This window comes from Panthera onca, chromosome A1 (assembly GCF_046562875.1).
Source record: "Panthera onca isolate mPanOnc1 chromosome A1, mPanOnc1 haplotype 2, whole genome shotgun sequence".
Classification (NCBI taxonomy): domain Eukaryota; kingdom Metazoa; phylum Chordata; class Mammalia; order Carnivora; family Felidae; genus Panthera; species Panthera onca.
The window spans coordinates 147,885,186-147,897,946 of NC_138339.1; the positions used below are offsets into that span (position 1 = coordinate 147,885,186).

At 41.5% G+C, this 12,761-nt stretch overlaps 1 protein-coding gene across 1 annotated transcript; it reads left to right on the top strand.

Moving 5' to 3' along the window:
- The first annotated feature begins 1,308 nt into the window (after positions 1 to 1,308).
- LOC132680464 (olfactory receptor 1f45-like) lies at positions 1,309 to 7,807 on the top strand. Its single transcript, XM_060634148.3, has 3 exons — positions 1,309 to 1,342; positions 1,520 to 1,606; positions 6,864 to 7,807. Exons 1-3 carry the CDS (start codon positions 1,309 to 1,311, stop codon positions 7,805 to 7,807), a joined length of 1,065 nt encoding a protein of 354 aa, XP_060490131.3.
- The last annotated feature ends 4,954 nt before the right edge of the window (positions 7,808 to 12,761 follow it).

The window sequence follows — 12,761 nt, forward strand, 5'->3', positions numbered from 1 at the left end:
TTTTTTTAAGGTGAATTTTGAAAACTCACCTGTTAAAAATTTTGCTTTTTGGGGGCGCCTGGGTGGCTCAGTCGGTTAAGCGGCCGACTTAGGCTCAGGTCATGATCTCGCGGTCCGTGAGTTCGAGCCCCTCGTCAGGCTCTGTGCTGACAACTCGGAGCCTGGAGCCTGTTTCAGATTCTGTGTCTCCCTCTCTCTGACCCTCCCCCGTTCATGCTCTGTCTCTCTCTGTCTCAAAAATAAATAAACGTTAAAAAAAATTAAAAATTTTGCTTTTTGTAGGACATACAAATGGAAACTTAGAAATACACACCCAAATTCCAATAGCCAGTAGATAACTATTTAAATGACTCCATACACAGCCCATACCCACTATACCCTACCCTCTGTCTTCAGGCAAATATCTCTAGGTGGTGCCTCTGATTTCCTGTGCCAGGGACACAGTCACTATTACATGTTAAAATACAGATTTGAGGTTCTGCTCTTAATATTCACTTTCTTAGGGGGGCATCTGGGTGGCTCAGTCAGTTAAGCATCTGACTCTTGATTTTGGCTCAGGTCATGATCTCATGATTGTGAGATGGAACCCTGCGTGAAGCTCCGTGCTGGGCGTGGAGCCTGCTTACAGTTCTATGTCTCCTTCTCCCTCAGCCTCTCCCCTGTGCACATTCAATCTCTCTCTCTCTCTCAAAACAAAACCCATAATTAATTTCTTAGTACAAACCAACAGATCAAACTTTGTATTTGAAAGAAGAAAGAATCCAGGGTCCTAAAACCTTACAGATTATACAAAAGAGTCAGTTCAGGGGCAAAGTGTACAGAACAGAGATGCTACCAATGTATGTGGGCCAATTTCACTTGTTCTACAATTTTTCTTCAGGTCTATTTTGGGCACAGAACAAGATATAAGGTGACACAGGCAGGAGAGGAGACATTCTTGAGGCAGTGGGAAGCATCAAGTCTGAGCACTAAAAGGAGTTCCCCTCAGGCAGAGATAGCTGTGTCCAGAGAGAATAGGAACAGAGTGGTTGGTAAGTGCGCCTCTAGTGGAGCCAGGGGGAATCCACCCTGGGGATGCCCAACCTTGGCAACTATGGCTGCCCTGGTCCCTAAGGGAGTCTCAACCTCCAGGGAAGGAAGATCTATTTATTTGTTCCCAATCATCGAAGCCAGACCTGAGAGAACCACATTATCTATCTAACTCTAAATATTCTCCTCCAGTGAGAACAGGTTCCTCAGTCTTCAGCCCTGGCTGACACTGTTGAATCATCCAGGGTCAAGCAAGGAGCCAGTGGAGATAGGGGTTCCATGACCACATTTCACAGCAACAGAGAACAGCCAGGTAAGAAGGGCTGAAAAGCAGGTGTGGACACGGGACCTCCAACAACAGACAGATTCACGTGAACATAAACATATAGATTTACCTTTGGAATAACAGACACGTAAAATCCTTTTGCACCTGACCAAGTTCAAAGGGGGCATGTGTCCTGGTTTGACATGTACAAGTCTCTCTTTTCAGGATGTGCTGCCCACTGCAGGACAGAGCAGGCACGTTTCCAAGGAGGACGTAGAAAAGCAGCAGTGGGAGACGAAGGAGACAGCTCAGGTTAGTGGCGCTAGGGTCAGTGATTGCAGGCTCTTAAAAGAGCCCCACAACAGAGAGTCTTCTGGCAGACATTCGAGACCCTCCCATGCTGTCCCTACTCTGCACCTTTCTGCCAGTTGCTTCCTTGTGTTTGTCCATCCACTATTGTCTATGACCACGTAATTGAGGTGTCCCAGAAGGAGAAGCTCCTTGGATGCCACAAAGAGCCCCACAGAGGGGAGCTGGCTTGGGCTGGGGTCTGGGCACTCAGCAGCTCTGGTTTTGAGGTCCAGGAACACAAACCCTCAATGCTGAAGACCAGATGTCTCAGAGACAGCTACGTGCTACCGAGACTCAGAAGAGATTAGTGCAGGAAACCAGGCATCCACATAGGTAAGTTATATAGGGGTGCCTTCAATGCTGAAGACCAGATGTCTCAGAGACAGCCACGTGCTACCGAGACTCAGAAGAGATTAGTGCAGGAAACCAGGCATCCACATAGGTAAGTTATATAGGGGTGCCTGGGTGGCTCAGTTGGTTAAGCATCCATCTTTGGCTCAGGTCATGATCTCACAGTTCTTGAGTTTGAGCCCCGAGTCGGGTTCTGTGCTGACAGTTCAGAGCCAGGAGCCTGCTTTGGGTTCTGTGTCTCCCTCTCTCTCTCTGCCCCTCCCCTGCTTGCACACACTCTCTCTCTTTCTCTCTCAAAAATAAATAAATAAAATCTTTTTAAAAAGATTAGTTAGCACTCTTGTTAACAGGAAGCTGCATGGGAGATTGAATGAATATTCACGGGGTGGGTGGTGAATATCCATTCAGAGTAAGAGGAATTGCCATATCTCCTACTCACTGTGGAATCTCCACCTGCTGGGGTTTAAACCATGAAACAAGAGATTATTTTTTCTAGTAACTGATCTTCTATTGGCAGGTCTCCTAAAAACATCCTGGCCAGATTCATTCATTTTAAGCCATTGCATACTATAAAAATGGTGCTTTAAAGTGGTCAAGAACAGTCTAAATCTTCGATCTCTTGTGTTCTACTCTCTCACAATGTGCCTTGGCTTGGAGTACGGAAGGGGAGGGGGATGCTGGTAGATGTACTCTTCCTGATTTGGAGAAAGAAAGAGAGGGGGGAAATCTAGTAGGGGTACTCTCTCTTGACCAAGTAAGGGAGCTGTCTCTCCTCTGTTCCTATTTGCTGCTCTTCTGGCTTGTCTGTCTTACTTATGGGCTTTGTTGTTGTTGTTTGTTTATTTTTGAGAGACAGAGAGAGACAGCACGAACAAGGGAGGGGCAGAGAGACAGGGGGATAGAAGATCCGAGGAAGGCTCTGCCCTGACAGCAGTGAGCCCAACTCGGGGCTCAAACTCAGGAACTCAGGAACCATGAGATCATGACCTGAGCTGAAGTTGGATGCTTAACCTACTGAGCCACCCAGGCACCCCTCACTTATGGACTTTTATCTCTGTGGGCTGCTCATAGGGGATTTTCCAGGGATTACCAGAGGGTCTCAGAGCGGGCTCAGAGAGGGTCAGAGAGGGTCTCAGAGAGGGTCTCAGCTCTCACTCAACCCCTGTAACCTCCCGCCCCTTCCCCAGTCCCACCCAAACGGCGTTTATGTTACTGAAGAACTCCCCTTTCCTGGAAGGCACAGATTTTGTCCTATGAAGTAGCTGTCACATGTCTTCCACAGGGGCCACCAGCGCTCGGGGAACTCACACGTCCTTGCAATGGCACACAGCTAGCTTCTCTGCCAGCCTTCTTCCTTCTCTCCGTTCTCCCATCTCTGCCCATTTTCTCTTCCCTGCTCTGGGAGAGTGAGGGCTGATCAGCAAGCCCATATGCCCAGTCAGGAAACCAACAGATGGTCTCCCCACGGTGCAAGCATCTCCAGTCTTTGGTGGGACTTTTTTGGAGGTCTCCACACTCAGAGTTGGGGACCAGGAAGCCCACTTCCCTCTCCCTGTGGGGTGTAATGAGAGGGCACAGACTTTCTCCAGAATCATTGCTCTTTCTGCTCCCATCCCTCTCACGACAGGACTTGGGGGTTTGGGGGCAGTATTAATTGTGCTCCTGATAGTATTATCCCAGCAAACACTCGCAGCAGGAGCTAACCCTAATGCTGGCAGATTTCCCAGCACAGAGTTTGGGTTATTTAGAGCCTACTGACCTAAAAGGCCCTTATGGACCTTTTCCACAGTTCCCAGACAAGAGGAAAAGACCCACTGCCATTCTACTATACCACTTCCAGCTTTTACTCCCATTTTCATTATGGAGAACAGCCTGCAATTAAAACCAGAATATTCACATGTGCTGTTCAGACACAAGGGAAAAGGCTGCATAAATACAACTTTTTTTTTGTTATAAACAACTATTTCAGAGTGAGATCGAACAATTCTTTTTTTAATTTTTTTAAGTTTACTTATTTATTTTGAGAGAGAAAGTATAAACAGGGGAGGGGCAGAGAGGAGGAGAGACAGAATCCCCAGCAAGAGTCCCTGCGATCAGCACAGAGCCTGAAGCGGGGCTGGAACTCACAAACTGTGAGATCAAGACCTGAGCCAAGATCAAGAGTCAGATGTTTAACCAACTGCACCACCCAGGCACCCCAGGTTTGGGTTTTCCTTGACGCAAGCCCTGCCCTCCAACTTCTACGTCCCCCATTAGGCATCCTTGCCCTGGAGCGCCTACTTTCAGTAACTCTGGCTACAACCTGGTACTGCCTTTCTACACTTTTATCCTGTGATATGACTTATGAGAAAATGCCTTCAGATGTCAGAATTTTACAATGGTTTTACTAATTTAACTCTGAAAGTGCTAGAACACTTCACTGTTGCTATACTACAAACATCCTATAACCAATCCCCCTAAAATTATACCTGTAACATCTGTTGCCCCAGCCAGTCAAGCCACTTAACCTGTGAGTCTCCTCCCTTTCCTCCTTCTGCTTACCACCCCGGGTTTTAGTTCTTAATCAGGAAGGCCATGTCCCATCCTCTTTACCATCCAAACCCTGAATTCTTCCATGGCTATCACAGCCACAGTGCTTTATCTGACTCCTCCTGCCTATACTAATTTCTTCATGCTAGGAATGTCACTCAGATATACCCCATAATTTCACCCTAGGAACTTGCCTTCCTCTTCAAAAATAATACCAAGTGCCACAATCCAGCTGATTGCATTTTGGCTAGCACAAGAGGGAAAAGAGGTCTCTTTGCAAAATCCTGTGCACAGCGACCTCACCAGCACACTTAGCTTATTCAAGCCAACAGTTGTGAGTGATAGCAAGGACGTTTTGATGCCATGTGGTCACAACATTGAGGACAAACCTCCAGGCACATCCTTCAAAGCCTAAAAGTAGAATAATCCTGGGAAAATGTAGGAGACACCCAGAAAGAATTTGAGGGAGTTGTATACAGTAGCATTTTATTCAGGTGTCGTTGACTCTAAGTCTAAAGTTCTCTTTTGGCCAGCAAAAGAGCAGACGCAGGATTAAAGTGAGAGATGGCTAATTTCCGGGAAAAAGACAAGAGCCCTGAATAAGGGTCCTTGCCCCATATTTATTCAGATCAGAAGGCTTACAAACGTGATGGGCATGTACAAAAAGACAAAGAAACTATGGACATTAACTTGGGGACGTGAGGGAAAAGGGGGTTTTGAAGGTATACAGTGTTTGGGGTTTGGGTCAATATAAAACAAAATCCGGGCACCAGACAGATGGGGAGATGGTTGTTAACAGCAGACAGGAGGCACTGTGCCTGTGTATCTTTGCTAGCCTAGGGGATGAGACAGGGGGAATAACCACAGGGTTAATAAGGCACCTTTTCTTTTGTTAACCATCTCCACTCTGGACTGTTTTGCCTGCAGCGCAGTGGTCCATAGTCCAATTCACCAATTTACCTAACCTGGTCCTATCCTCCTGTGAAAGCAGCTTTTCGCTATAGTACTAAATTTGGGGTGCTTTCACCCTGAATATCTAATCTTGTTTATTTCATATACCTATGTATTGGGCAACTTTGCACCATTCTTATTTTAGGCCTTTGCCTCTCCCTCTCTATTCTGGGGGCTCTGCACCCCCTCTCTATTTTGGGGTGCCTTTGCATCTCCCTATTCCTGGAACCTTTGTGCCTCCCTATTCTCAGGGTGTCTTTGCAATTCCCTATTCTTGGGGTGCCAGTCTGGTTTACCCAAACTCGGGTGTGAGCATTTTATGACTTTATAGTTCTTTATGCCTTGTTAACCCATTGGTGTAAACCCTGGGGATTCCTAAGCTTATCCCCCACATTCAGGTAAAAGAACTTGTGGCCTTGAACAAATGGTTAAATCTCCTGGCTTTATTTATTCCTTCTGTTTGATGAAGCTTGTTATTCCTAAAACTTACAGATGTTAATAAGGATAAAGTGATGAACTACATGTAAAGAAGGAGTCTGGATGCCTGGCTATGTTGGTTGTTTTTTCACTTGGCTGTATTCTCCATAAATGGTAGTTAATCAAAATGTAGAGGTAAAACTAAGGAGGAGTTTGAAGAAAAGGGAATTTAACTGTTTTAGGACTGTAAATGTTATGAGTTCTGTCATTCTAATGTGCTATCACTGAATCTCTCTGAGTCTCAGGGTTTTTATCTCTGATTCGTCTTCTCAGTCTTCCTATCTATAAATGACTGAATTCATCATTCATAAACTAAAAAATTATGTGTGGGAAAATAGCTCCACACACCGGATATTCATTGAATGTTAGTGAAGTATGAAGTAAGCTGTATGTAATCAAAGATAATAAACATAAATTAAAATTATGGAAATTAACCAGCTATTTACTTCAGGAAAGCTAACTCTGTAGAATTATCTAATGTGTGTTATCAATGACAAAACCAGTATCATAAAAAATTTACTCAAATGATGATGTATTATTGTTTATCTACTTTTATATTTAAAGTGAGATTAATTAAGAAGTAAACTTTGGATCTGGTACCATTAAAACATTACAATCTCTAAATGGTAAATGGAACTCAATTAAACATTTCCTTTTACTTAAAAATTTTTTTTAAATATTTATTTATATTAGAGAGAGAGAGGGAGAGAGAATGAGAGGGGGAGGAGCAGAGAGAGAGGAGGACAGAGGATCTGAAGCAGGCTCTGTGCTGACAGCAGGGAGCCTGATGCGGGGCTTAAACCCATGAACCATTAGATCATGACCCAAGTTGAAATTAGACACTTAACCGACTGAACCACCCAAGTGCCCCATATTTCCTTTTATTTCGACCACATTTTCTCCCCTGCAGACATGGATAGAGACAACCAGACTACGGTCACAGAATTCCTTCTCCTGGGACTCTCTGGGCAGTCAAAGCAGGAAGAGATTCTCTTTGGGCTGTTCTTGTGGATGTACCTGGTCACCATCATTGGGAACATTCTCATCATCCTAGCCATCAGCTGTGACAGTCATCTCCATACCCCCATGTACTTCTTCTTGGCTAACCTCTCCTGCATCGACATCTGCTTTTCATCAGTCACAACCCCCAAGATGCTGCTGAATCACATACTGGGAAGCAAGTCTATCTCTTATGTGGAATGCATGACCCAGATCTACTTCTTCATCACTTTCATCAACATGGATGGGTTCCTTCTGAGTGTGATGGCCTATGACCGTTATGTAGCCATCTGTTGCCCACTCCACTACAGCATGATCATGAAGCCCAAACTCTGTATCCTTCTGGTGGTGGTCTCTTGGGTCATTACAAACCTGCATGCTCTCCTACACACTCTTCTCATGGTCCGACTCACCTTTTCTTTCAACAATACTGTGCATCACTTTTTCTGTGACCCCTATGCAGTTCTAAAGCTGTCTTGTTCTGATACCTTTATCAATGAGTTGATGGTATCCATTGCAGGTGGGCTTATGTCGATTACACCATTCACATGTATCACTGTTTCATATGCCTATATCTTCTCTAACGTGTTAAAGTTTCCATCTCTTCAGGGAATAAGGAAAGCCCTATCCACATGTGGATCCCACCTCACTGTGGTGTCCCTCTTCTATGGGGCAATCCTGGGGGTCTATATGCGCCCTTCATCCTCCTACTCAGTCCAAGACACGGTGGCCACTGTCATCTTCACAGTGGTGACTCCCCTGGTCAATCCCTTCATCTATAGTCTGAGAAATCGTGACATGAATGGAGCCTTAAGGAAGCTAATTATTAGGAGGCCAGTTTTGTCAAGACTCTAGAATTAGAAAATTTTAGAGCCAAAAAGCCTACTGGAAATTATACATTTCTTAATTTTGCAAAGGCTACTGAGGCCCAGATGGGTGCAAAATCCACCCATAACTATTTCTCTAATTAGTGACCACAATCATGCTTTAAAATGAGCCTGACAGGTACTCATAAGTCATAAAATCATTCATTTGTTACCTATAAGAAGGGCTGATCCTGTGACCCTCCTTACACAGATAAAAACTAGACTGAGGCCTGGGTGAATTAGATGATTGATCCCAAGTGATGCCCAGATGCATTTTCTTAAGGGTGAGCCTAGCAATGTTATAAGATGCTGGCCACCACGACGGACTGGGAATTGTGAATGACTTAGACACAGGCTTTTTAGAGTCAACTGCTCTACATGGTCTCCATGTGAAAAGTGAAGAATCCATATTTAGACTGATTTGCATTTGAGATCTCAGAAGCAGAAAAACCTGAAAACAGGCTATCTATGGCAACTGAGAACTACATGGGTCAACTCAAGTTTCACCAATCCTGGCCACTGATAATAAGTCAAATTACAACTGACAATGAGTGATTCCAATATGGGAAGGAGTATCTCTGTATTATTTCACTTAGCTCTCACACAACCTCATGAGGTGATACTACAAATATTCCTATCGTTTTATGAGGAAACTGGGTCCTAGAGAAGTTAACTTGACCAGGTCCTAGAAAAGTTAACTTGGCCAAGCCCATACAACAAATGTTTAGAACCAGAGTGATACTGACCACTTCCTCTCAAAGTATTTGGTGATTTTCGTTTTTACTTTTGTTTGTTATAATGATTTTTATCATTTTTAATTTGCATATGGAAAATTGACCACTTTTTGATATACAGTTTTATGAGTTGTAAGACATCTACAGGTTTGTATAACCACCATAACTAGTAGGATAAAAGAACAGCTCTACTACCTCAAATAGTTCCCACATGCCATCCCTTTATAGACAAACTCTCCCTCCACTCCTAACCCCTGGCAACTATTGATTCTCCACCTCTTGAGTTGTGCCTTTTCCAGAATGTCATATAGTTAGAATTATAATATATGTAACCTTTTCAGTCTTGCTTTCTTTCATTCAACAGATTCATCCATGTTGTTGTATATATCCATAATTTTTTCCTTTAAAAATTTTTTTCTAATGTTTATATATTTTTGAGACAGAGAGTACGAGCATGGGAGGGGCAGAGAGAGAGAGAGAGAGAGAGAGACAGAGACAGAGACAGAGACTGAAGCAGGCTCCAGGCTCTGAGCTGTCATCAAAGAACCCAACGTGGGGCTCGGACTCATGAACCATGACATCATGACCTGAGCTGAAGTCGGATGCTTAACCAACTAAGCCACCCAGGCACCCCAGTTTGTTCCTTTTTTATTGCTGAGTAGAATTCCATTGAATGGGTGAAGCTACTGTGAAAATTAGCATACAGGCTTTGTGTTTCTGTTCTCCAGGTAAATACCTAAGAGGGAGAACCCCGTGTCATACGTAACTCCATATTTGAATTTGCAAGAAATTACCAAGCCATCTTCCATCATGGCTGTAATGTTTTGGATTCACACCTGCAATGTAGGTCTAGTTGCACCACATCCTCACAAGCATTTGGTGTTGGTGTGTAATGCTATTTCAAAGGGATCTAAGTTTGAATTTTTCTAATTGCTAAGGGTGTTAAGCAACTTTTCATGTGCTTATTTGCTATCTACATACCTTCTTTGGTGGAATGTCTGTTCAACTCCTTTGCCCATTTTTTGTTGAAATAATTCACTTTACCTTTGAGTTTTGGATGTTCTGTATATATCCTAGATAGAAGTCCTTTGTTAGATGTGTGATGTCCATATTTTCCCCATAGGTACCTGTACCTGGCTTTCCATTCTTTTAACAGAGTCTTTTGCAGAGCAAAAGTCTTTAATATTGATGATACAAGTCACTGTTATAATTTTTGCTTTCATCCACCATACACATTTAAAGAACAAAGGGTAGAGAAATTCTCTATTATATTTACTCAGATATTTACTATTTTTGTTCTTATTTTTGATTACAGAAGCACCAAATTCCCTTCTGGTACTAGTTCCCCTCCACTTAAAGAATATTCTTCAGCATTTTTTTTAAAAAGACCAATTGGTGAAAAATTAATTCTCAAAGAATGGAATAGAAATGAGTAACTATTTTCAACTGGATGATAATAAAAATAAGTTATATCTTTATATTGTATCTATATGACATGATTGATGTAAGCTGAACTTACTGTGGAAATCATTTCATGATATATGTAAATCAAACCATCATGCTGTATGCCTTAAACTTATACAGTGATGTATATCAACTATTTCAAAATAAAACTAGAAAAAAAGAGAGCATGTGTTTGCTTCCCAATTTGTCATTAAATTAGAATGGATTTTTACGAGGTAAAAAAAAAAGGAAAAGAAAATAAATTGTATCATAATGTGTGGGATGTTTAGAGGGAAATTTGTAACTTTAAAATGATACAATAGAAAAAAAAGGAGTAAAGTTTGTAATCAATGATCCATGCTTCCAGCTTAAAAATATAGGGGCAAAAAAGAACGCAAAATATATCCAAAAGAACTAGAATGAAGGAGATAATAAAGCGAAAACAGAAATCAGTGAGATACAGACTAAGAAAAGAAAATATAAAACCAAAAGTAGGTTCAGTTAAATTACGCATTTGTTAACCCTAGCAAGATTAATTACAAAAAAAAAAGAGAAGGGCACCTGGGTGGCTCAGTCGGTTGAGCATCCGACTTCAGCTCAGGTCATGATCTCACAGTTCGTGAGTTCGGGCCCCACGTCAGGCTCTGTGCTGCCAGTTCAGAGCCTGGACCCTGCTTCGGATTCTGTGTCTCCCCCTCTCTCTGCCTCTCCCCCGCTCATGCTCTGTCTCTGTCTCAAAAATAAATAAAAGAATTAAAAAAATTAAAAAAAACAGAGAAAACACATTATATAAGGAATAATAGAGTTAATATAACTACACATCCTGGAGACTCTTGAAGGAAAATAAAGAAATATCAATTAAAACTCTATGCTAATAAGTTGGCAACTTAGGTAAAAAGGACAAATTCCAGCAAAAAAAAAAAAAAAAAAAAAATATATATATATATATATATATATATATATATATATATTGCTTACCACAACAGATCCAATAAAACAAAACTATTAACAGCTCTATTTCTATTAAAGAAATTGAAATCTTCATTAAAAATCTTCCAAAAAGACGGGGCGCCTGGGTGGCTCAGTCGGTTGAGTGTCTGACTTCAGCTCAGGTCATGATCTCGCGGTCTGTGAGTTTGAGCCCCGTGTCAGTCTCTGTGCTGACAGCTCAGAGCCTGGAGCCTGCTTTGGATTCTGTGTATCCTTCTCTCTCTGCCCCTCCCCCGCTCATGCCCTGTCTCTCTCTGTGTGTGTCAAAAATAAACATTAAAAAATTTTTTTTTAAATCTTCCAAAAAGAGGGGTGCCCACGTGGCTCAGTCAGTTAAGCTCAGATCATGATCTGAATTGCTGACAACTCAGAGCCTGGAGCCTGTTTCGGATTCTGTGTCTCCCTCTCTCTCTGCCCCTCCCCCGTTCATGCTCTGTCTCTCTCTGTCCCAAAAATAAATAAAAAAAAAAACGTTGAAAAAAAAAATTTAAAAAAAAAAACAAAAACGAATAAACATTAAAAAAAAATTTTTTTAAACTTTTCCAAAAATAAAACTCCATGTCTAAATGGTTGTGCTGGTGAATTCCATCAAACACTGAATGAGAAAACAATATTGGTATTCTACAAACTCTTTCAGAAAATACAGGAAGATGGAACTTATTCCCACTCATTGTATTAGACCAGCGTAAGTAACTTTGATACTCAAATCTGACAAATACATTACAGAAAAGAAGAACCTCAGACCAATTAATGTAACTATCATATAAATGGACTAAGGAATAAAAATGATATGATATTATTAGTTGATGCAGAAAAAGCATTTGACAAAATTCAAAACCCAATTAGCTCAGTGAATTCCAAATAGAAGCGAAGTCCCTCAGTCTGCTACAGGCTTCTACACAAAGCCTAAAGCCAATACCACATTTCATGGTTAAAGACTAAATGTTCTCCCCTCTAAGACTGGGAACAAGGCAAAGATATACACTCTTACCACTCCTATTCAACATTGTACTGGAAGTCCTAGCCAGTGCAATGAAGCAGGGGAAAAAAATACATACAGATTGAAAAGGAAGAAAATAAAGCTAACCCATTGGTAGATAACATTACTGCCCAGGTACAAAAATCCAAGAAATATACAAAAAAAAAAAATCTCACAAGAAAACAAAAAACTCCTAGAACACAGTTTAGCAAGGTCATCGGATACAACACATAAAAATCAATCAGATTTCTATATCTCGGCAATGTATATAATTGGAAATCAACAATTTTTAAAGTATTATTTATAATATATCAAAACACATGAACTACTTAAGTCTAAATTTTAAAACATATGCCAAGTCTTTTTTTTTTTTTTTTTTTTTTTGAGAAACAGAGAGAGCTAGCATGTGAGCAACATGAGCAGGGGAGGGGCAGAGAGAGAGGGAGACAGAGAATCCCAAGCAGGCTCTGGGCTGTCAGTGCAGAGCTTGATGCAGGGCTCGAACCCACGAACCATGAGATCATGACCTGAGCCAAAACCAAGAGTTGGCCACTTAACTGAGTGCATGCAAAGTCTCTATGCTAAAAACTATAAAATGTTTTTGAAAAAAATCAAAGAAGACATAGAAATGGAAACTATCACGATGTTTACAGATTGGAAGACTTAATATTAGAAAGAAACCAACTGCTCTCCAAATACCCTACAGATTTATCACAAGTCAAATAAAAATATTTGATGGACTATTTAAAAATTTTTTTAGAAATTAACAACTGCTTGTAAAATTTATATGGCAAGGC

Coding starts and splice junctions, on each gene's coding strand:
- LOC132680464 (XM_060634148.3), top strand. CDS start 1,309: ATGACCACATTTCACAGCAACAGAGAACAGCCAG. Junction 1,343..1,519: donor CAGCAACAGAGAACAGCCAG/GTAAGAAGGGCT, acceptor CTCTCTTTTCAG/GATGTGCTGCCCACTGCAGG. Junction 1,607..6,863: donor AGACGAAGGAGACAGCTCAG/GTTAGTGGCGCT, acceptor TCTCCCCTGCAG/ACATGGATAGAGACAACCAG.